General features: G+C 41.1%; 2 protein-coding genes across 3 annotated transcripts in view; one reads left to right on the forward strand and one right to left on the reverse strand.

Moving 5' to 3' along the window:
* Window positions 1–25,558, reverse strand: part of GNB4 (G protein subunit beta 4) — a 151,723-nt gene that overhangs the window by 98,002 nt on the left and 28,163 nt on the right. The window lies entirely within an intron of this gene.
* USP13 (ubiquitin specific peptidase 13) overlaps window positions 1–25,558 on the forward strand; it is a 49,766-nt gene that overhangs the window by 1,231 nt on the left and 22,977 nt on the right. For both annotated transcript variants that reach the window (XM_051782255.1, XM_051782256.1), the window contains exons 2-6: window positions 8,473–8,598; window positions 12,617–12,677; window positions 22,118–22,239; window positions 22,649–22,791; window positions 22,992–23,176. In XM_051782255.1, the coding sequence (XP_051638215.1) occupies window positions 8,473–8,598; window positions 12,617–12,677; window positions 22,118–22,239; window positions 22,649–22,791; window positions 22,992–23,176 (637 nt within the window). The remainder of the gene's footprint in view (window positions 1–8,472; window positions 8,599–12,616; window positions 12,678–22,117; window positions 22,240–22,648; window positions 22,792–22,991; window positions 23,177–25,558) is intronic.

Consider the following 25,558-nt stretch of genomic DNA (forward strand, 5'->3'; position numbering starts at 1 on the left):
AAAAGTTGCTTCTCCACATGAAGCTGTTTTCCCAAAGGTGATTGAGCACTACATATTGATGTAAATGTCAATGGCAGCAATCAAAAGGAAACTCAGGGTTTACATTACAGAATATTAAATGGAACACACGTTTCGGATGGATTTTTGGAATCCTGTATCTGCTTCTTTTCAATAATTCCCTCTCTCTTTGATAAATCCTTCTAATACAGAAAATCAAACTTGGTTTTAAAGGTGACTCAGCTGTCTGGTGTTCATCATGTCTTGTTGAACAGAGGTTATTTTTACCCACACTCTTCAGATCTCAAGTGTCACCCAGCAGCCCTGACTGTACTGGAGGCGGCTGATTAGAACTGCCAAATCAGACCCTACCGCAGAGGCGATAATTGCATTATATACTTAAGAAGGTTTTGGCGGGGGGAAATCAATATACCACAATCTTTCCTTCAAATTTTTGCTTGGGCGAGCACATGGTTGATGTTTTTAGTAACACTTTCAGACTTCTTCGAAGTTATGGTTTATAAAAAATTTCTGTTAACAAGTAGGAAGGGATATTAAATACTGTCACAGATTAAAAACCAATCAATCACCACCCCTCCAACAAACCTCAAATAAACACAGCAAAAGCACTTTATATATTTGAACAAAGCATAAAACATTTGAGCAAAACTTAACAGAAACTGTGGATAAAAGCAGGAGTTGAAATCAGCATGTGTGATTTCTTTGTTTTGTTTTGTTTTGTTTTTTTCCCAATACTCAGTAATATTTCATCCTTTTGACTTTGTTGGAAAGAGATTTCAAATTTTGGAAAATGCTACCCTCCAATGTAAAAACTTTTTGTTTAAATTGTGTTATGGGCATTCACTGGGCAAAAGGCTTGGCTGAACCTATGCAGTACCAGTAAAAATAAAAATAAAAGTAGTGCCAGTTTTTATTGTTTCCCACGGCTTTTCAGCCCATACCACTGCTCACCTTAGCTGAGCAAAAGGCTTGTCGCAGATTTTATTTTTAATTCCCTATAATCTAAGAGATACCTGGATATTGTTTCTAAGGGGCAAGTGTAATGTGTGCTTTCAAGGGGAAAACGCTGTCATTTACAAATGGAAAATAGCAAAGCTGTGTTTTTACAGTTTTCCATTCAGAAGGAAAGTGAAGGGATACAGACAGGCTGGTGCTTGGCTAAAGGGAGATGTTTATGGTTTGTGTTAGGTTGGTTTTGTGACTTATTTTCTTAGGTTATCACCTGAGTGAGCCTCTTCCTGTTGAGGTTACTGCCTCTTTTTGAAAGAAGATACACTGTTTGTTTGTTAGCTTTGTTATAATGTTGAAGCAGATGATCAGTGTTAAAAAACATGCTCTTGATTTTGTTGGCCATGCTAAAATCCCAGATTGCATTTTTGATGGAGGAGGTGTTTTCTCCTGTGGCGATATTTCTCAGTATTTCCTCACATCTTCTCATTTTGCCATTTAAAATATGCTCCTTGTTACAGTTTAACTTTACCATGTCTCTGTTTGGAGTTAGCTCAATGCAAAATGTTTTGTTCTGTCACTTTTTTTCCAATACAAGATCTAATTTCAGTAGTTGTGGGGGTTTTTTTCCCTTATCCCCCTTTCTTCTTCTCCAAAGAAGAGAATTTTCGGAGTGTTTGTATGTGTTACAGTGACATACCTGGTAATGTAACAATTCTATACTCAAGTTTCTTTAGCCATACTAATTGTATATTATTACTTTTCATGTAAGGATGTGCTGTGATCTTTAAAATACACTGAAAACCATCAGACCTGTGAGTATTAGGGTACAAAGTATGATGATGATGATGATGATGAAAGATTCAGCAGCAATTTTGAAAGGACCAAGCAAAGTGGAAAGATGAAAATCAGAGCTGTTCCTGTCAAGGGGTGCCAAGGAAAATGAGGTGCTGGGTATGAGTAGCTCCATCTTCTACTTCCAACTGGGCAAAGCAAGACCTGGCAGCTTCTCTGTTCTCAGAATTGGTCGATGTTCCCTTTCCATGAGTTTAAAATCTTAATTCCTTGGGTGAAGATCTGAGAACAGTGGCACCTTTGTACTACAATGAGAGTCATTAGTTGGGAGAGTTCAGAAGTGTGAGCTAGGAGAGGTACAAGTAGATATTCAGTGTACTTTTTCCACATGGATTAACTGTAGTATGGTGCTCTTCTCAGAAAGGTGGTATTGTTAGAAATACCACTAAACAGATGAGGAATTCATGTCCTTAGATTTGGCCTCCTTTCAACAGATCATACTAGGGTTGGTTCCCAGGAAAGTTGGCAGAAACAGGAGGCAAATTTCTGTGCACTCAAGAGCCCTAGTGACACTTTTTAGTTTGCTTGTCTCATAAGATGAAAAAATATGCCTTTTTATGACTTAAATTTTAATTATATTTCTGTAGGTTTTTTGGTGTCTTCTAGGAAAACTGTGTTTCTGTGATGGGGGCTCTTACTCCAGTTAGCTGTTCTTTTATACAGGAACTGAGGAAGGAAGGCAGACTGCTGGTGAAACACAAGCCTGGCCTAGTGTTGGTTGTTGCTTCCTCCAGTGAGTGGCCCAGCAGCTCTGGGAGCCAACTGCTTCCCTGCAATTCAGCTGATGAAGTCCTGTACCTCTAATTTTTCAGGTCTGAGGTGCAGTCCTCCCTCCTGGTGACTTTTTCCCTATCTCTGCCACTGTGATGTAGTTTCTTCTCTCCTATTGTGTCCGCTTGTGACTTCTCTTCCTCTTTTGATGGATGAGCCTGACTTTGTGTTCAGTAGAATGCAGGAGGTAAATTACTATTATTTCTGTAGAAGTATAGTACTCATCTGTGGAAATCCCACCTTTTAATGGGATCCTGGTTTCAAAGACCTCTGGTCATGTTAGATCAGACCCATCTGAGGGAGAGGCAACAGCTGGAAAAGGGATACAAATGGGAGTATAAGAAAGGCTTACGTGTATAGCTGTGAAAGTTGTACATGGATGTGCTCTGAAACCTTCCCCATGAAGGGCATTGGTTACAACCCCAGCACAGCTCATGAGTCTGACACGGGGACACCAAGCAGTCTGGTTCTCTGGTTCTGTAGAGAGCAGGACTGTGTTTGTTTGAGCAGCTGAAAGCTTGGCTTTGCTCCGCTGGAAAACCTTGCTGCTGACAACAGCTTCCTTTGTGAATCTTACTGACTTCATTTTTGTGGCTCAGGAACTCTGTAATGGTTATGTTGGGACAATTCCCAAAGGCTAAACTGTGCTGATGCTCTGCTTTTTGTTATACAGTACAGTTGAGACTGAAATCCTTGAGAGTCTGGAGTGTGTAATGGACATCGGTGACCACAACGTGTAAAACTTTCTAGAAATAAGCAGCACCTATCTGGCTGTTCCTTTGGCCAATATTCCTTGAAGAAAATCAGAAGGTCACTGTGGCCAGTGTCTGTGAGGGGTAGGCTGGTATCTTGTTTCCCTTGATGGAATGGGAGTAGGAGTGATGAGACAGGAGGACTGAACACACCAAGACAAATGGAATACTCCAGACAAAGAATTTTGGCCTAACTGCAAAAGGACCTCCAAGGTACTGAGGCAATGAATTCCTTGGTGGTGGGTGTAAGATCAGTAAGGGTTGTGCCTGCAGTGGCTGACACGAGAAATAACTGTGCTGCTTTGGAGGACAAACAATGTGTATTTGCATTGTGCTTTTCCTTGGGATTGATTTAAATTTGGATCTTACTAGCTTTTCCCTCTGTAAATGTGACTGACCATGCTGTTATCTGGAGTGATGATGGACTGGATTATTTTGGGTAGCAGAGAGACTTTGATTGTAAGGTACCTGGAGTGTCAGATGATAAATGCAGAGATGCAGATGAATGGACAATGCTGGAGCTCTGCTATGGAACCATAAGTTTTCCTCTCAGTGCTTCTTCCCAGATTTTCTGTTCTGGAAGCACAGCACTGTCTTTGTGACCAACAGAACTATGCAGCCAGAGCTCTGCAAAAACCAAAACCATCAAGCTCCCTAAATCTAAGCTGCAATGGAAGCGGTACAGGTGGTGCTCCTTGAGCTGCAGTACTGGGCTTGAGCTCAGCAGGCAGCCGTGGTGGGTCTGAGACACCTCTGTCAGTGGCCCTCACAATCTGCTCCTGGATAATCTGTGATCATCCAAACAGTGATGATTGATGGGTGGAACTTCTGTATTCCTGGTTGCAGTTTAGAAGTGCTCCTGACCTAGCATTACTTTTTACCATTGTATTTGCTCACTTATTGTGAGGTGACTGTGACTTGTCCAGGATACTGTTCCAGAATTATGTATGTCCTGCTCTGGAGTTCTCCTGTGACTTACACATGTGAATGAGTAGTCAATCCACCTCTTGGAATGGTGGTTTGGTTTCACTTTAGTGACTGACTGGCCCACGCAGCCTTTTTCTTCCCAGGAACGTTTTAAGTGCTGTATTGGATTGGCCTTGATCGTGTGCCCGTCTAGACTCTACAACAGAGATACCAGATATCTTTGTTAAGCAGCTGTGAAATAATCTGCTCATAGGAGAATATTCAGTGCTGTTCAGTGCTTTTGTAAAGGAAGGGCAGGGAAATGATCTCTCTTGCACTTGAAGCTAACAGTCCATTATTAGAAGCTCTGTAATATATTTCCTACTCCTAGATCATTTGTCCTTTCTTTCTCTGCCCTGCCCAGCTCTTCTTTTCCCATATCTCTCATCTTCCACCAGTTCCAGTAGTACATGGCTCCTCTTCACTGCTTGTATATATTTTCGCATCAGTGTTTCTGTACATCTGTGTTGTTCCATTCCTGGTTTTGATTCTGTTGCTTCTCCCTCTCCACCTCTTTACCAGATGCCCAGTTTTTCTTATTATTCCTTTTCTTCTTTCCTTTTGTCACCATTACTCTGATACATATCTTAGCAAGTTTTGCCATTGTTCTAGAGGATCTAAAGCAAACACTGTGTAGCAGACACTGTGCCCAAGTCTGTAACTGTTTGCTGTGTTAGTAGATCACCACAGCCTTTGTGTTTTTACAAATTCATTGTTGGCTGAGCCACCTCAGGAGTTGAAATTGCTAAATGCTAGATTTCCCTGAGGGGTCTAAATGATTTGGGGGCGTTGGTAATGGAATAAGAAGTCATTAGTTCAAATCCTGATCACTTTAGTAGCATTTGAAAGCTGTTAATGTCTGGTGCCATGAGCAGTGTGAAGTGACGGGGTGATCTCTGTGTCCTCATGGACTGGCATTTGTGTTTCCAGACCTCTCACCCATCAGCTTCCTTGCTCTGTTTTTGAGCCTTGGGAGGGAGAAACTGGTGCATTTTTGCTCTCTTTCCCTGTGGATTCTCTATCTCTGTCCCTCCTCAAAACATAAATTGTTATCTAAATAAGTAAGAGCAGCTTTTTTTTTTTTTTTTTTTTAATACTTTTCTCTCTGGTGTGGACTGTGTGTCTCCCTCTCTCTCAATAAAATACTGTGGCCATCTTAGCAGCAAAGAACAGGAAGAAATAAAGTGAAGAGCAATCACTTTTTCTTCTGCTTAGAAGGGGAGAAGACTGACCTGCTCATGAGTGCCCTTCTGGGTGGTGATGAAGGCCTGAGCACGTACAAGCTTCAACCCCAACAATGTCTTTAGATTGGAGTAATAAAGAAAGGCAATGTTTGTACTTTATCCTAAACTTCACACTACGTGTCCACTTCATGCTCAAGCAAGAGTGAGGGGGGAAGAATATCCAGCTGAAGTTCCTGGGTTTGTCTGTCAGGACAATTTATATTTTTCTGGTTTAAAATAGTGTCTTCAGTACTTTAGATATACCGCCTTCCTCCAGCATAAAATTTCATGCATATTTTAAATGAATGTCAAATACAAAGATTTATGTGCCACAGCCTGTGTAAGATATCATTTCTTCCAGAACTGGTTGTGTGTTCAGTAGGGTTAAATTAACCAGCACAAAGTTTGTCATAGATCTGAGTCGAGTTTTTTTGGAGCAGCAAACGGTGACCTAATCCTTTGTACAGCCATCTACAAAGGTGCCTTTTTCACACGGGCCCCTGTTTTACTGTGACCTTTTAGGCTTTTGGACAGTCTGTCCACTTCTTTCCACGTTGTGTGAGAGAACACTGCCTGTGTTCTCCAGTAGAAATCACTGTTTTGTTAGTAACCACAACCAACTTACTCAGACTCTACATTTAGCTCATATATTCAAAGTGTCAGATTGTCACAGGCTGCTTCTCAGAAGTGGTTCAGTGGTCTCTTGGATTCCCTCCAGAAAAAGAGGGACTGGTCTCCAAGAAAACAAAACTTTAAACAAAGTTCCTGAGACCCTAGAGCGACAACACTATATATTTTTATTTAGATTGGGTACCTATAGGATCCTCTTGTAGAGGACGCATCCGTGGCTTTGTCAGAGGAGGTAATGCAAAAGGATTTGGAATACAGGATAGAAGAGCAGACAGCAAAAGTATAATGGGCCTTAAGGTAGATAAATCTGTGAAAGAGTAGCGGAAATTAAAATAAAGGTAGTACATTTTAAATACGATTGTATTTGGGGAATATTTTGAATACCAGATTTGGAGTTTGCTTTTAACAACTTCATTACTTTTGAGCGCAATTGTAGCTATCAGCCCTGTTCTCAAGGCTGTGAATATTTGACTGTGAATATTTCACATTAAAAATAACTGTGGGGTTTTTTTTATGTAGAATGTCAGGGGTTATGTGGATCAGAAATGAGATGGCTGAATAGTTTCATCTGCAAATGTAATCATTGTGATATGTAGATGCTAGAAGAACAACTTTGTGGTATATGTTAAGAGTGAATGGCAGATGGGCTAAACCCTTGCTTCAGGTTGTGTATTTTAATTCTGGAATGTTCAAGGCAATTCTTGACCTTTAGAAGTAGGTAAAGCAACAGCTCTGTAGTTCATTACATGTTCACCTCTCAGTTAAATCTGAAAAGCTGAAGTTTGTATGTGTTGGTTCCCATTAAGAAAAGTGGAAGAGATGAGTATTTTCTAAGGTCTTGGGGTGAAACATCATTCTCTGGTCTTTCTTCATGTTTTGCTCCTCAGCTTCATGGCTTTGCTGGATGCTTTGGAAATACCAGTATTTATTGGAGTCTGAGGCAGTTCTTCAGTTCTGGCTTTAGTTGTATTGACAGAAAGGAACATGTTTGAAAGAGTAGCATACAGGTATGGGTGGTGTAGGTAAGCTGGAGTTTGGATTCCTTCAAGTCCTACAGAAATACTCAGTTCCAGTCTTTGAAACAGGCTGGGGAGAATTAACTGGGTTTAGAGTGTCACATTCAAGCTTGGTTTAAATTTGTGTGGCATGATCAGATGGTATCCTGTCAAAGTAGTTTTTGCTGTAACAATTTTCAATACATATTTATATACTTGTGTGCATCTAACATGACTTGTTTCTGGAAATAATTATCCTTACTTATATATTTTTTTTTTTTAAATTTCCTTCTAAGGTGCCCATTGATGAGTTTAGTTTGTATTGTTCTTTGAGGAATTTAGTATGAGATGTTCTGTACTATCCAACAGTACAAACATGCTCACAATAGAAGGAAGGTCACAGAGCTTCTGAAAGGCTCAATCTTTGTTATGCACCACCTATTCAAAACAATACATGTTAGGGGGCTTGAAAAAATTGATCCAACACCAATGAGCAGATGACTGAAAGTTCTCCTGGCAGCCTGATACAGGAGAGGTCTTGGAGTGGTGTTAAAACTGAGCAAGGCCCTGGTAACAGCCAGCATCAACACTCAGCTTTTGGGAGAGCAAAAAGCTGTGGGACTTTTGCCAGATTATGTTACTGACCTGTCAGCATTTGTGATCAGTACCAGGAGTATATATCTTTATATTTCCTTTGTAGTGCCTTTGTGTTCATGCTCTCTAGTTGCATGAATAGAGAGAATCCCTGACAGATACTGAAGAATGTACACAAAACACTTGCCAATTTTTTGTTAGCCAGTTTTAAAAGCTGTGAGGTCACTTGAGATCTGTTTTCCTCAGACAGGCTGAATCCCTGGACCATTGCCTCTGCTGATCTTCTGATTTGGAATTATCTTCTTGCAATCAAATGGCAAAAAATAGTTCTACTATTTCAAAAAAAGTCTGTGCTTCATTATTTCTCTGCTTTACAAATTTCTGTGCCTACAAATCTCTGTGGATTTGACACTCAAGTGGAATTTTTCAAGACTGACTTCTAGACCTCCAATTCGGACAATCACTAATCTGTAGTTGTAACCCATTTCAAAGAGTTTCTGTAGGCTGTGGAATGATGTGATATGCTATGTGATATGATGTGGAAGTGTCTTAGAGAACTGATAATGTAAACACCATGATGTGCTACAAAAGCCGTATTTTAAGTGCTTGTGTGATAACAGAAAGGGTCTGCAATTCTTTGGAGGTTTTTAATGCATACTGAGTCCTTTCTGTCCTGTTCAGTTCCTGCTATGTTGTAACTGTTTGTGTAATTCCTTTTAGGATTCAGAAGGAGGTCTCTATGTGTGCATGAACACATTTCTGGGATTTGGAAGGGAACACATTGAGAGGCATTACCGGAAAACAGGACAATGTGTGTATTTGCATCTGAAACGCCATGTGATAGAGGTGAGACTTGTGGCTTCCAAGCTAACTACCCAGCAGTTCTTGGTCTCTTGTGCTCATTTGGATGATGCATTTCAGACACAGACCAAATCCTGAATGGCAGAAATGAACATGTTCAGATTTGGGGCTGGATATCAAATTCAGGTGCTTGGATCCCAGCCAATCCTGTAACTTCAGTTCTGACATGAATCAAAAGCCCTAAAGTGTCAGATCCTAAAGGCAGCTTGTTCCTGACTTCCACTGATCTTTTTCACTGCTTGTTTCTGGATATCACATGCATATTGTCTGCATATTATATTCATACTGTAGGTAGCTAAATACTTTTCTGAAACCTACCTTTGAAGTGTAGAATTACTGGTTTTGGTTCAGATCTGACTGGAAGCTTCTTTCTTAAAAGATCTACTTTTTGTATGATGTTTCATCTCAGGGTGACAGGACTTCTTTTCATCTTAAAACTCCTGTACAGCTAAATCCTGACCTGGTCTGGGATCTTAAGTTTAGCTTAAATTAATGCTGGATTCTAGAGACACACGCTGCCCCTCCTTTAGTCTACCCCACACACAGGGATGGGTACATACAAACTTTGTGTTCACTGTTCTTCCATACTATCACTGCATATCAACAGCAACTTATAACCTTTGCTTCATAACATGTCTGTGTGGTTTGTCTGACATCTTTAAAGGGCTGTTAATGACTTCTGACCTGATCTATATGGAAGGCACTGGGTTTGCTTATGGTCACTCTTCCATAAGCTCTGCCTGTATTGGCAAGTTAGAGGACTTAAAATAGCTACTTGGAGTGGGTTAAATATTTGTTTCTCATTCTACAGCAATGTTTCCCCTGGGTGATGAAGGCCCTGAGTTACCTAAAGTGCCCTGACCATTTATCTTACTTCCAGTAGATGACTGTTCATATTTTATCAGAATTACAGGGATGTCTTCCAGGTTGAGATTGTTAATAATGTTTGTTATACTTAAGAATTGCTTTTCTTTCTAAGGGTGATACTAACATTTTACTTCACACTGTTAACTGAGTTTCTGGAGAGCCTAGTCTAGTTTTAGCAACAGTTGTTCTGACTGACTTTAACACTTCTGAAAGATGCTATATGGAGACAGGTGGGCAGAAATCCTGCCAGCTTTCCTACTATATAACTTCTTTCCAGTATGTTAGGGCAAACTGGGATTAAAAGGAGGCCTCAAAAATTCCTTTCCTGATAAAGATTAGGCTGAAGAACTCCAAAATGGAGAAAAATATCCCGGCATTTGTTTGGTGTTGCATACCCCTTCTGTTGAACTAGTTCAGTGGTTCCTGTTTTTCTCCTTGTGAATCATGATGTGGCAGAGGGCTGGCTCTGTGTTTGAAGGTGGCAATGCACTGGTGCTCTGGGTCATGTGCTAGGAAACAGGGTTTGACTATACAGTGCAGGTGAAGATTGCATCATCTGATAGGGCTCATAGCCAGGATTCCTCATATACTAGCTGTGGATTTTTTTTTACCGTGGCTGTTTGCTTCTTAAATGCTGTCCTTTCCTTTGAGCAATGTGAAACATCAGGCCTTCACTGGAGCAGTTTTATGAAGTGTCTGGCACATGCTGCATTGTGGTTTGGGTTTTTTAAGCCAAGCTTTTGATGGTGTGGGATACAGTAAAGCCAAAGGCATTGGATATGGTATGTTAAGATTCTTTCAGTGAGGCTGCTATTCTTGCCTGTGGTTCCCTTGGCATCATCCTTGTAGAATGCACTGCATTGCTGCAGAAATCCCAGTTTGCTTCTGAAGATGTTTGGAATAAGTATCAGTTGGGAATCTTGTCACAGTTCAATTAGAAAATAAGGGTCACATCTTCAGCCTGTTGGCTTAAGTAGAGCTGGTGTATCTGCCAGTGGCAGATCAACACCAGAGGCAGCTGCTGAATCATCAGAAATGTGCACAAGGTGCAAGTTGTGGAGCACCCTCTGGTAAAATTCTTAGCTAAATAAAGAAAATTCTTTTTTTTTTTTCCCCGCAGAATTTCAGTTTTCAGAATTTCTCAGTCAGCCACTTTCCTGTAGTGTATGGCTTGAATACAGCTGACTGGGTACTATTCAGTTCCAGGCACAGCTTTAGCTTGGTGCTGTAGTGATACCTCAGCCCTGTTGAAAACACTAGGAGAGAAGCATGAAGGTTCCTACAGTGATGGCTTCCTGGATGTTATTCAGGGATGGCAGTGTTATAAAAAATGTGACATTGGTGCAGTTCAAGGGAATGCAGAACAGGCTGTGCTGTCACCTTGTCCAAGAAGCATCACAAATGGAATTTAATGCCACTGCTGATGCCTCCTGTGCCCTCCCATTCGCTGGGTGTGTTACATCTGTTAGAAACCAAAGTGGCTTTGTGAATGGGGGGAGTGTTTTCAGTGATTTCTGACACGTGGAGAAACAAGGTAAAACTGTCAGGTTGTGGGTTTTTCAGGAATATTGGGCATCTACAATTCCAATGTGTTCAGCAGTTTGGAAAATCAAACTGAAATAATTTCCAGCCTGAATTAAATATAAACACTCCATGTGAATTCTTTCTCTTTGAAATCTCTAATCTTTATGACTTTCACAATACCCTACTTGGTGACATAAGAATTCAGTTGGAGCTTCCTAGTATTGCAAACAACAATCCTTGGGGTATGTTTAATTCATTCATAATATATTTGTAATTGTTGTTTCTTGCTGCTACTCTTTTAAAAGAGATTTGGATTCCTGGCTACTTCCTTTCCACTTGTTAAATTCCAGTAGTATTAAGGAAAGAAAGGCTCTGCTTGTTATTTTCACTTGATTGAAGAATTTTTTTTTTTTATTTTAAATGCTGCAGTTGCAACCCTGACTCATTTTCCCTAGGGCTTTTATATGTGGATAATGGATTCTGTTCTTAAATGCAGCCAAGGGGCGTTTGTTGGCATCTGCTCTTTCTAAGAATGGAAAATTTTCCTATGATGTATAAGACCTCACTGATGATTCAAGCAATTTGCTCAGGCCAAAGCTTTATTTACATGGTGAAGGGAACCACCCAAAATATGTGACCCTTTTGCCTGTGAAGGAGCAGAGGTGAACATGAACCTTCCCTAGGCTGACAGGTTCTTGGCTGGTTTCTCTCCACCTGTTGTATCTCAGTATTATTATTAAAAAAAAAAAAAAGTTGCCTGACAACCCTGCCAGTTACACTAACATTACACACTACATAATGCATCATGTTGGCATCACATAGCCGCAGAGGCTTATTTGATGTAATTTGATTTATTTAATGGTGCCATTTAATAAACAGCGTAAGAAGCAAGTGCATTGACTTTGACATTTCCTCAGCTACTACTGTTTTCCATAATAGTTTGAAGTATACTGAACTGGAAAAGTAGTGGTTGAAACTGAATCTCACTTGGAAGTTGCTGTTCTCTGCTGTGGAGCTTGAATTAAAAAAAATACAATAAAATCCCAATAAACAATTGCTTGGGTGTTGTCAAGTTTCCTCCATACATAAAGAAAACATGGTGGTAATTTGGATTCATCTTGATGGAAGCAGACATGGATCCTGATGAAAAGAACATTTTTTTTCTGGGAAGAAGAAAATTAAGTGACTTACTGGAATTGGTTATGAAGGGTTGAGTCTGTTGTGTGCCTTTTCTTCTCCCTGTAATTCAGCTTCAATCATTGGGAAATACTGTTGGAGATCTAGTGGTGAGAGGTTTGAGAGGTACTGGATGTCACTGTGTTGGTGCCAGGACAGCAGTCTGACCATGAGACACCCTCTGCTTAATTACTCCAGAGACAAGAGTGAAGGATTCAGTTGGAGCTTCCTCAGTCCATGAGAGTGGTGGGCAATGATGAGCTGAGTCCCAGTGCCTGATGTGAATGAAGAGAATTTAAATTCTTGCTCATCAAGGACTGTGCTTTGATAGAAGGACAGTGAGCAGACAGATGTGTGTCAGAAATGGTGATGGGGTGGGCTGATTTACTGTTGTCTTACTTGATGGATTTTTAATTGTTTCTTTCTCTCTTTCCAGAAGGTACCAGGAGCATCAGGTGGAGCTTTACCAAAAAGGAGGAATGCTAAGCTATTTTTAGGTATTGTGAGCAGCTGCTTCCACACAGTCCTTTTCTGACCCTGTCTCTCTGTGTACTTGGGTTCTGTCCACCATTGTGTCTGCCTTTGGGGCTCCTTGCGGGTTTTCTTTTTCTGTTGTTTGGTTTTTAACTTCTGGTACCTGTTTTTAAAGTTTATCCAGACAAATAAGTAATTCTTAGCAATTTTGGTGCATATTGAGAGATGTGTGTATATATACATGAAACACTTTAACCTGAAATAGGCCCTCAGCTATTCTCAAACAGCCTGGGCTCTAATAACATTTTTTGACTGATTTGGTCCATTCTCTCTCTGTGATTTCCACAAAACACCCTTTTATTAAAATGTTTATCTATACTTAATGTTTAGATATATCAGGGCCTCAGTTCTCAGTTCTGCTCAGCAGCTGGTCATAGGAAGGTTTGATGCCATTTTAAAATTGTTACACAGGTAAATGTTCTTAAGTGATGTCATGGTCTCTCCTGTAATGAATAGAACTGTACAAGCATCTCTAATTCTGCTACATCCACATCTATATCCCCTTGCTTCATGGAAAGCAGTTTTCTTACCGTGTGCATATCATCCAAAATCCATTTATTCAGATTACCCAGAAAACCTGAGGGCCTCATAAATATGGATGAGAACATGATGCAAAGCCTATATTCTCTCTTCTCCTACCGTTTGTGGTATTTCTCCAATTCATGTATTATTTATTCTCTCTGTATTAATAGTGAAAAGTGAATTTTTCTTCAGGTAATGCAGAGGTTAAATGTTTTCTTTACAATTGCCAGGTCTTATGGCTAAAGGGAAACAATAGCATGACCTTCTTTTGGAATTGCTTTGATCTGTGGAATGTGTCCCTAAGAGACCTCTGCAGATTGTGATCGATTAAATTGTTTTTGTTAATGTCTGGAGTAAGTCTTACAAGGACTAAGGAAGAAAAAGGTCTGAAGATGAGTCAGAAAGAAATTAAACTTCTTTTGTAGGAAAAGACTGTTACATCACAGATGCTGGTCTAAATGCCATTTACTGCCAGTCTACATTGAAAATAATGATTGCCACTGAATGCTTATAAAAGAATTGGTTCAGAAACAAAGCTGGCTGCAATGCAGCAATGGTTGTACAGTCTTAGCAATATAAATGTAAACATGAAGTACAAAAGTATGGTCAGCATCTATTCTTGCTGATCTTTGCATACGTTTGGAGGAGGCTCCTGTTGCTGGGCTGTGCCAGCTCACAGGGTACTGGCATAGTCTCTGATGTGCCATGTTGAAGTCCTCAAATTCCATCCTTGCACATGAGCATTTTGTTCCCACTAAGTAGATCTGGTACAGCAGTTCCAGGTGCTCCAAGTCCCAGGGAACTTCTGAAGGCAGTGCAGTTTCACTGGGTGGATTTAGCACATGGAACTATCACCATTTAATCCAATACTTCTGGAATCTAATGCACTTTTGAAAATTTATCTCATTTAGTCGGTTCTACTTCAGTCCCTGATGACTGGGAGTAAAATGGTATCCTGGAGATAGTACTTCCATGCATCCAAATGCTTTGTATCCACTTCTTTGACTCAGCAGATTTTACTGGCCATGCTTAAAGTAAAGAACAAAGAATTACTGCTCTACTTGTTCATAGCTGAGGAAACAAAAAACACAGATGATTTTGCATGTGACAGCAGCAGAGGTGGTTAGCAAAATTTGGCATCTTATCTCTTAATCCAACATCTATTTCATTGGTTCAGAGCTGCTGGACTTGTCATCTGTACAGGTTGTTTTAGTTCTGTCTTTCTCATTGTGTCCTTGGGCACCTGTCACAGAAAGGTTGGGGTTGGAAGGGACCTCTGTAGATCATCTAGTTCAATCCCCTGCTAGAGCAGCTTGCACATGATCCAGTCCAGGGGTGTTTTTAATATCTCCAGAGAAGGACACTCCACAGCCTCTCTGGGCAGCCTGTTCCAGTGCTTTGTCACCCTCAAAGTAAAGTTTTTTCTCATATTCAGATGGAAGTTCCTGTGTTTCCGTTTGTGCCTGTTGTGCCTTGTCCTGTCACTGGGTACCACTGAAGAGAATCTGGCCCCATCCTCTTGATATTAAGATAATTGTATGTGTTAATAAGATCCCCTCTCAGTCTCTTTTCCAGGCTGAACAGGTCCAGCCCTCTCAGCTTTTACTCATAAAAGAGATGCTTCACCCCCCTAATCATCTTTGTAACCCTCCAGTGGACCCTCTCCAGTAGTTCCTTGTCTTTCTTGGACTGGGAAGCCCAGAACTGGGCACAGTACTCCAGATGCTGCCTCACCAGGACAGAGTAGAGGGGGAGGATGATCTCCCTGCACCTGCTGGCCACACTCTTCTTAATGTCCCCCAGGACTGGCCTTCCCCATTGCCTTCCTAGAGGACACAAGGGCACGTTGTTGGCTCATGGTTAACTTGTCCTGTGGCAGAGGTTTACACCAAACTGGCTGCTACCAGCCCAGGTGTGTAACCTGCCATCTGGGGCTCACCCTGTCAGACAAAAACCAGACAATGATCAGGGGGTCACTCTAGCATTCCTAGGTGTTCCTAACATTCCTAGGTTTCTAGGTGTCTTTGAATAATTCCCTGAAGGCCCAGAGATTTAAGCTTTGTGTACAAAGTCAATCCAGTTTGGGCATTTGTTACATTGCTTGTTGTAATCCTCTTTGATGTAAAACTATTAAAGATACTAAACCCTTTTCAATCTCCTTAGTATTAGGAAAACATCTTTTGGGTGTTCTGATTACTTTCTAGCACTGCTGCTATCTAGTAAATGCAATAGAAACACAGACTGGTTGGGTCAGTCAGCTGGAAGATTTATCTTTCCCTAAACATGAGAAGGTTCATAGGAAAGTGTTTGTGCACATGCACTGCCTTAGGTTTGGGGCATGTTCTGGTTTGGTTTTCTTTTGGAGAAGGCTGGAGAGTGTTGGTTGTGAGTGTTCTATGTAAACAGGAAGCATAACAGCATTGTTTATTGAAATGTATGGACTGCCTTTAACCTGGCTGGTTTAGGTGTTGCTGGACAGTGTGGACATGATAACTTCAGCTCAGGCCATGGAACCTTTCAGGGGATTTGGGGTGATATTTAAAGCAGACTGTCAGGATGCATGGAATAGTATCCTCACTGCATTGTTATCTAGGCGAGCAAGTTTGGAGGTATTTTGTGATGGAAATAAATTAATTTATGGGACAAGGTAGTAGCTCCCCATGACTTCACAAGGCTCTCAGATTAGAAGTAGCTGCAACCTTCTGTTTAAACCAGAAGGTAAATGGTAAATATGATGCCAGTTTGGGAAAAGGAAGACATGATGGGACCAGGAAAAGTATAATCTCTAAATTTAATTTTCATATTAGCCCATAGAGAGTGGTATAAATACAACAGAACAGAACCATTGTGAATTTTCTGAAGTGAAGTTTTTATTCAAAGTCCAGAGTACTCTGGAACTATGTGTAATAGTCTCCATACATATTCATTGACTTATGTGTGAACGAGAAAACCTCAATTAACAGGATGGACTACGATCTTCCCTACAAGCTCTTGGTCAAAAGGAGTATGAAGTAAGAGGGAAGATTCTTGTACTGAAGGGATTGGAGGCACAGTTCTTACCATAGAGCTACCAGCAGAGTCCCCCTGGACTTGTTGCTCTCAGGAGTTATCAGCAGAGGCCTTCATAATATCCTAATTATAAAGAATTAATGTGATCACGAATGGTCTGGAAAGGGATTGAAGGATAAGGAAATGGAGTTTGCTGGTTGATTTAAAATTATCTAAGAGACTAAATCTAGAGTGACTTTTAGTGTGTTGCTGAGTAATGAAACAACAGATGAAGTAAATGTTGAAAAATGCAAAGAAAACAAAGTTCTTTAACTGTGTGTGCACAGGGATGAGGTCGAAGTTACTTGTTGCTGTTCAGAGAGATGGTTCTGAGAGAGATGGGGTGAATGGTTCTCTAAAATGTCAGCTTGGTTGTGAAAGAGTCAAGTGGAACATCAGTAGAGCAACATTTTATATTTTGTTCTCTACAATTTTGCTTTATAAATAGGAAGTGAACTTCTCTTTTGAATAGAGAAACTGCATCTGCACACAGTATCTCCCCCTGCTTCTCTTTCCCCAAAATCAACCAGAAAACACACCCCACCCCCGCCACCCACCCCAGGTAGATATCTGGAAGCTAGGAGGTGTGCATTGAGGGAGGAATCACCACATTTTTGCCTTGTTTTCTGGTACTCACTTCCTGACATTTTTTGGTCCATGCCGAGCCTGGACCCTGGGCTAAACAGAGCTGGCACAGTGGCTGTCATAAAACTTGTCTGTAGACAGATGTCCTCTCCCAGATCAGTTACCAGAGCATTATCTGCCAGTGCAGCAAGTTGTTGGAGCTCTGTTTTGAGCAAAGTCAGGGCTAACTTAGACAGACCATCAATTAAAAGTGTTTTGAAGTCCTCAGATGAACAGCTCTGTCAGCAGATCTGTGGGGGCTGCTGGTGAGAAGAGTGTCAGTGAGGAGTGGTATCCGTGACACACAGCTGGTCTCAGAAGGTCTCGGAAAGGAAGACAAAACTTCCACTTGGAGAGTCTGGGAGAACTTGTAAACTTGCTGAGTTTTTCCTGGATGGCACCTACCTCATGGCTACTGTTTCTAAGTGTAAAGACCATTCCTAAGAGTGGCTGTACTGGATCTGACCACAGCCTCACTTAGTTCTCCCAGGCCAGGAGCAGAACCCTGTTTTCAGTGAGGATGTTTTTGTTTGGTGAGCTTCTGAAGAGGACTTTTACCATGAGTGGTGTAAATTTATATTTATGTAAGTAAGCGTGTATCTATGAGTGAAAAGCTGTGATGTAGGAGAATTTGAGCATTTCCTGACAATATTTTGACAGTTTAGCCCAGTAAAGTTGTGCATACTCCCCAGCAGTGGTAGCAGAACGGATTAGACCAGGAGTGACCCTGTTGTTTTCTGGCTTTGCCACTAAGCTTGAATTAAGTATAGAATGGTGAGCAGGTACCTTACACTAATTGAGTCTTAATGGTTTGCTGGTTTAGTTAAAACTGTGAAAATTAAGCTAGATTAACACAGGCTAATGCTGCTATCAAAATAGTTGAGAATTTGAATTTTTGGTGATTTAGTTTTGCTTGTTTAACATGTGACTGTGCCAGAAATACAAGGGGTGATGCCTAACCTAGCAGAACAGCCTATTAATGCTTTGGAGATGTAGCGAGCAATTTGAATGCTATTTTATAAGTAGTGAATCATCCAAATGATCCTAGTAGGAAGTTTTACTTTTCTTTTTTCTGCAAAGGAAAATGTTATGACTGTAAAGTGATTTTTTTTTAAAATTTTTTCTTTTTTATACTTCATCTGATGAGGTCAGGGTTTTGAATGTGCCTGAAGATAAATGAACTGAAAAGCTTATATTTTGCAAAGTGCTGCTGCTGCAATTCACTATTATTTAGAGGCTTCAGGAAGAAATTATTTGGATTGAAGACTCAAGCCTCCACTTCCAAGTCCATGCAAATTTGTTCATTGCTTTCAATGAGAACAGGATCAAGCCCAGATTCCCAAGATGTCTTTCTCGGGTTTCAAAATTAGTTGTAGCCTCGCTAGTTGACATCCTCACTCAATTTTCATGTTTGTATTCCCTTTCACACACACACAGACACATCCATTTGCACAGGAAATCCTGTTTGGGGGTCCTGTCTGGAGTCTCCTTATGCCACTATTATTAGTGCAGTCAGTTGGTAACTTGTCTAAATCTGATCTGGGCACATCCACTCCTTTTCTTCCCCTCTGCTGGGTTGGTTTACATTACAGTACTCAGTCTTCCAGCTGCTGTTTTCAGTCAGCTCAGCTGCAATGCTTTTCTCACCGTCACTAAGTGATGCCTCTGAGGTGGAGTAAATTTACTCTACTGACCACTTGCCCAAAATAACAACATCAGTTGAGCCTCTGTTTTAACATGTCTGTTACTTTGCTTTGCCTGTCGTCCTGGCCTCCCAGCACAACATTTATGACCTATGGATACTTTGTTTTAGTGGCTGCAATGTTTAACTGGGACTGTTAGTCCACTGTAAGGGAAATAATGGCATGTGGACAATGACCATCAAGCTGTCACTCTTTGAATAATTCCAGACTGGTTGGTTCTCTTGTGGCTAAGTCCTAAAACTGAGTAAAGCTTTTTTTTTTGCCCAGAGATGCTCTCACAGTGCATCTTAGAAGAACATCTTTGTCCAAGAAACAGCTTTGGATGAAGTATAGTTCTTGAAACTTCATGGTTTTCAGTGCCTTCAGAGTAATTTTTAATCAAATATGCTCCATTTGCAAGTAGATTTCATGCTACTCCTCTTTTCTATAATTAAGTTACTCTTACTCCTCTCTCAAATTCTACACTAGTTTGAAACTGCCTGCAGACTGCACGTGATGCCCAATGGCTTCAGAGTAAACCTCTGCCCTCATTTAGTGTGGACTCCATTGCCTTTGAAAGTAACAGGCATCTGTTTTTATTTTATCTATCCTCATTCTTTCTCAGCCGTGTTGGCCCTTGCACAGGCACAGAAAATTTAATGCAGGTAGAAATTTCTACTGAACTAAACAACTATGGCTCTCAGCACACACAAGCCAAGATTTAAAAATATGAGTAGTGATTTGGGGGTTTCCAGCTAAAATCCTTTAGGGGTCTCTCTGACAGTCAGCCAAAGGGATTAGCTTGTATGGTCATCTGCTGTATCAAGAGATTTCAGTCAGTGACCTTAGAAGTCCTTTCCACTCTCATGTAGTGGGGTCTGGACCCTGAGAAACTGTCTTCAGACTGATAATTACCAGAAAGCACTGGCAGTCCCTTTTAATTCCCAGTCAGAGGGGGTAGGTGTGTGGGTGGAAGTGTACCAGCTTTACATGGTCACCTTCAAAAGCCAGTTAAATCCTCATCGTTTTTCCTGGGACTGTTACAAAGCTGTATGTCTCCTTTAAAACAAGGCATGTGATGCTGCCAGACTGGAGTGTCAGACATCCAGAGTTCCATGCTGATGGGACACTGTTTTCTGCTTTTCTGCTAATATGAATGGTATGAAGCCTGAGAAGGTAAAAAGGAACTTTCCTTCCCTACCCATTGCACGCAGAAGGCTGATGCTCCCAAGCATGTGAAGTCCTTCGGTGGCAGCAGATGATTGCTAATAGGATACTCAGTCTTTCATCCCTGGATCACTGGTTCAAATGCAGGTCAGGTCAGCAGCAGTAAAGTCTCTGCTCCCTGGGTGTCGTGAGATGAGCTGCAGTGCGTGCCTGAATTTTGAACACAGGCAACAGTGCCGGTGCTGTTTCTATACAGCAGATTGTAAATAATATAAATTCAGTGTCAGTATCTCAAGGAAATGAAGATACCGGCAGGTCCTACACATGTCCGCAGATCCCAGCAGTGAGCTGGCGCCAGGTTCCCTCTGGTGGCTGAGACAGTGTGTGACCACAGCCCTGGAAGAGGCATTTGCTGCCTCCAAACCTGGCTGAACACACACTGAGGTTTTATCCTCTGTCCTGTTTAGGAGATGGTCAGTACTTTTAGTTTTGCTACGCTGGCCACCACCAAATTTCTGGGCAGTGAAAATTCTCTGTGAAAATTCTCTGTGACGTGTTGCCATGTGTATCATGGGCTTGGAGATACTAATTTTCTTTGCTTCATAGAGCGAAAGAGCAGCTACAGATTGCATCTGTGGAGATTGGCTCATTTATCAGACACAGGGCTCTAATACAACCTGGGAAAGAAGCCTGGAGTAAAGTGAGATTTCTGGTCATCTCTATTATGCTTCAGTAAGAGAAGGGCTAATTATGAAAATAGTGTGATTTGGGGAATTAGTAAAGAATTAATATTTTCTGTATAAATGTCATGCTTTCAGCATGAGAGAAAGTTCTTGCTTTTGTGTCTGTATTGAGCTGATGAGAAGGGGCTTTTGTTGGTTGCTGCTGAGAGAGAGAGAGGTCATGCTGCTGGAAGTCACTGACAGGGGGTGTTGTCACCCCTCAGGACTGGCTGGTGCAGCAGGTGAGCCAAGAATCGATGTTCCTCTCAAGAGGTCAAGTTAAAATATCTTTTGATACTCATTTTATCATTAGAGTTGTTCAGTCTGTTACTACCCTCTGGGTAAATAGAGAGCTTAATTTTCTGTGTCTGGCTTTTGTCATTCTCACTTCTCTCAAACATACAGTTGAGATTTCAGGCATTCCCAGGGGTGCAGTGGTCGCTGCCAATGCTCATTTGGTATTGAGGAATTCATCAAGCATATGCATGTACTTGGAATGAAAATAAGAGCCAGCTTTGGCTACTGCTAATGCATCTCATTTTTGGTTGAGCTTTATTCTGTCAGTGACTGTCTGATACATCAGAATACAGTAGATCCCACATCTCCAGATGGGAGAAGGATCTAGAAGATCCCATCATTGCCTGGCGTATTCTTGCAATTGAATTTTGTGAAATGTCTGACACAATGTGTACATGTTTGGTCTAAACTTTTTCATTTGTCCTGGAAAAAACTGAGCAAGATTTTAACTCAGTCTTGTCACTATGAGATAATTATGTTAACTAAGAATTATATTTTTTCATGAAGATAGAGATACAAACACTATGTATTTAGTTCCCTCCAGGCTTTTCTCTGGGTCCACATATTTCTGGACAAACATTGTAGCTGATGTTGCATGATCAAAGTTCATATTTAAGCAAAAAAATAATTCTTACAGTGGAAGAATGTACACAAACACTGTGAAAGGCTTGATCTTCAAAAGAAAGCTTTAGTAGTTAATGCATGCTTTTTAAACTAATAGTTACAGTGGTTAAGGAGTTGAGAGGGATAATGTTAGTGTAACTGTACTTGCTGTAGCTATTTGAGACCGTGGATAAGATGCAGGAATACTTCCAGACAGGGACATCTTCATGGCAGGAAAGGACACAGGGTCAAGACGGATGGAGGCCATAGCACGTTTCAGCCAGGTCTGTGATCTGGGAAATATGGGGTGGTCTTTTTGTTTATGCTCTGCAATTTGGACATGTGTAGTGTGCCCTGGTCTCATATTGTATAGCATTTCAAGATCCTGGGTAAAAGGCACACCCTGATTTTTGTCCAAAATGAGCAGAATTCTGTTAGCTGCTTTGCAGAATGTGATGTCTGTAACAGGGCAGTGCTTGGAGAGGAGACAAATCAACCATGTCTGTGACTGGGGATGACATTAAGTGGAAGTTTTCGTACTCAGTATGTCCTCATGCAGGATGGTCAGATTTCAGTTCAGATCAGGATTTCACAAACATTTCTAGCCAGAAGGAACTACTGACAGTGTCAACATGCAGGCTGATGCCAGGCAAACAGTGCTTATAGTGATACACCTGCCACAGTTTCTGAACCTTGATGGCGGGACAGTCTCCTAACATTCCCCATCTTGTTTTCCAGATCTAGAGACAAACAGTGATCTCAACAGTGAGGACTTTGAATATGAAGATGAAGCAAAACTTGTTATATTTCCTGATCACTATGAAATCTCATTACCCAATATAGAAGAGTTACCAGCACTGGTCAGTGAGTGTGTGAAAGTGGCCATAGGAATTTCTCTGTTTCTGTTTTTACCGAGATGGTGCTTTGTTTTCTTATGTGTGGTGCTTGTTTGGACATAAAGATCTTTCTTAACCAGCTATGATAGAGTGCCAGTCATTTTTATAAGTTGTCTTTATTTCTTGGATTTCCTTTACCTCCTGTATTTCTTCCCTTATGGTGCCAGCTTGTCCTGGGAAAGCTCACATAGTACATGTGCTTACCCTCCTGCTAAAATAATAACAGTGCTCTAAAAGATTAGATGCATATTTGAGTGTATAAATAGTCTTACTGATAACCAGTTCTGTGTGTGGTTAGCAATAGGCTGAATGCCAAGTTCTGTCCAGTCACTGAACCGTGTTAGGTTTTGATTGACATACATTTGTCTTCCAGGTGACGATAGCTTGTGATGCGCTCCTCAGTGCAAAATCACCCTACAGGAAGCAGGAATCTGACTCCTGGGAAGAAGAGCTACAGGCATCTAAACACGCCAAAACACTTGTACAGTTAGACAATGGTGTTAGGATTCCCCCCAGGTGAGGGTGATAAAGTTTGTTCCTTGTCGGCTCTCGAATCCAGTCCAGGGTAACTGAACCAAAGCCAGGAACTCAGCCCACAGTTCCCTTGCATGACTCCCAGCTGGGTGTGTGGGTTGGTTTGACCTGCCATAATGGGAAAAACAGGACTGATTCCTGCCTTACATATTTCTGTTGTTTCTTCCTGTTTCCTCTTGCAGTGGTTGGAAATGCTCAAAGTGTGACCTGCGGGAGAATCTGTGGCTGAACCTGACAGATGGTTCTGTGCTGTGTGGGAAGTGGTTCTTCGATGGCAGTGGGGGCAACGGGCACGCCATGGAGCACTACAAGGAGACAGGTTATCCCCTGGCAGTGAAGTTGGGAACCATCACTCCTGATGGAGCAGGTCTGTGGCATGTTCTGACATGAGGTATCTGTTGTGCATGAGGCTAACAGTGTATATATGTTATCAAGTGGGTTTGTGCTTCTAGTGCAAACGTTTGAGAGTGTGGTATGAAAGAAAATCCTGTAAGTCTGTGGATCTTGGAGCTGGTGGGAACATCACACACTCCATTCAGAGAAAGCCCATGCCTGTTTTATCTGCTCTTCTTTTCCCGTTTTATATTTTGTGAAAATATTTTTTTTTAAATTTGTGTCATAGTAGACTTATGATAGAAGAATGGTATTATTTTGAAACAACAGAGTCTGGAGAAACAGTATTAGAAACAGTTTTTAGTTCTGCTACATTTACTAGGGCAAATGGTTCAAACTTCTGTAACAAAGAAACAAAAACAGGGTAATGAGTTTTTAAATTCAGAAAAGTCTGCTTGTGACAGCATGTTTGGGGTTTTTTAATTATACATGGAAACTACTCTTTTTCCTTATTGAACAAAATGTTGCTGAAACAGTCTAATGAATGCTCATCTTCACGGGGCTGCTGAGATGCTCAGTTGTAAAATGCCTCATGATCTTGAGAGAGGAAAAAAAGCTATAATTGTATCCTTGTCTGGGTATTCTCCAAGTGTGATGTTCTGCAGTGTTGCTGCAGAGGGGATTATGGCATGTGAGGATTAGTTGGAATAAAAATGTGAGAAGCTGAAAAAATCATAAGGAAAGACATCTTTTGCTGCAGCTGTATGGAGAAGTAAAAATGGAAGAACACATAGCATGATTATATTTTGGTTTTAGTCCTCATGACTACAGGGATGAAAAATAACTCTTTAGAGCAGCCCCTTTTTTAAAGAAACATCAGTTGAGAGTTTTTCTGAGTTTTATTCAGTGCCAGAGAAAGGAGACTGTAGTCAGATTCAACCAGCTGTGCCAGAGAAATATTAAGCAAAATTCATTCTTTTATCTCCCAGGTGGAATATTATTTCCTTGCATGTACCTGGTCTTGGATGATTTGTATCCAAATTTCAGTTATTGAGAGTGTTTAGGATTTGCCCAGCTGTAGGTTTCAACTGCATCTACAAAAGAAACAGGGTATTCTTTAGTGGTTTTTTTCAGGTGTTTTCTTTTTTCTCCTCTTTTCTTTCTCATCTTTAGCAGCAATACTTGTTTCCTTATGGCTGCTGTCCTTGTGCCTCCCACTGATCAGCTACTTCCTCTTATGTGACCTTTGGGATAACAAAGGACAGGCTGTCATCCTTCCCTCTGAATGAGGGGCACCAGCTGTTCTCCACAGACCTTTGTTCTTCTGGGTGATGTTTACTTGGTTTCCATACAGAAAAGACTTCCCTCCCCCAGCCTTCCCTGTTTCCTTTTCAGCAAATATTCTGTCTGTGAGCTGTATTTCCGTGGTACTCATAACCCTTGGTAGGGCTGGGTGACAGATGAGCTTCAGGAAAGAGGCTCCATGGCTGATTTGTGACACAGAGTCTGTCTGTTTTCTGCTTCCCTGGGCTAGAGGTGAAGAGGTGATGGTAGAGGAGTAATAACCATTATTCCCTCTCCTGACATAAATTGTTCCTTTTTCACACCGGTAGGAAAGAGAAAGAGGTGATGCCTCTGCCTGTACACAAAGGAGAGCTCTTTGTCTTGCCCTGAGAAGTCTGTGCTGTGCACATTATGAAAGATTTCTGAGGCAGTAGCCCCGTTTTGTAACATTCTGTCAACAAACACACCTGGGATCAGGGCAGAAACTGAACCAAACTTCTCTCTTCTGTTCTTGTACCTTGGACAGGATGCACCAGAGAGTCAGACAACTTGGTTGCCTCAGTAGGTTGAGCACCACTGGGCAGACTGTGCTACCTGCTGACTCTCTTGGCAGTGCCATTGGATTTCATTTCAGGTCACTGTGAGGGTGCTTGTTTGGAAATAGATTAAGGCACAGAATGGGGGATTGGCAGGGGGAAGCCCTGTGTGGCAGGTGCTTGAATATGTTCCTTTGTGGGTGCTAATCTCAGCAAGTGTCAGATACTTTTTGGGGGATCCTGAGCAACTTGTTTCTTCAGGGACAGTGTTGACATTGCCTGTTATTGGTTAAGTAGGAAGTATTGATGTCTTCACAGCCAGAACAGGTGTAAATCTTGAACTGTCAAAGATAAGGAAGTACAGTAGCATTGTGATTTTTCTTTTCTTACAATAGTAGGAATCATAATGATTATTCTCTGTTTAATAATACTCTATGTTAGCTGTCTCAGATTTGTCTTGATGGGTTTTTTTCCCCTTTTTCCTCTTTCTCACTCTAATGATACCATTTTTTTATGTGTCACATTTGCTGACTTGTCTACATTCCTCATCTACCAAAGTCTATATGACAACACTGCAGACCTCTGTTTGGTGACTC

The sequence above is a fragment of the Manacus candei genome, unplaced genomic scaffold (genome assembly GCF_025592945.1).
Source record: "Manacus candei isolate 608988 ecotype Guabito, Panama unplaced genomic scaffold, ASM2559294v1 h1tg000015l, whole genome shotgun sequence".
Taxonomy (NCBI): domain Eukaryota; kingdom Metazoa; phylum Chordata; class Aves; order Passeriformes; family Pipridae; genus Manacus; species Manacus candei.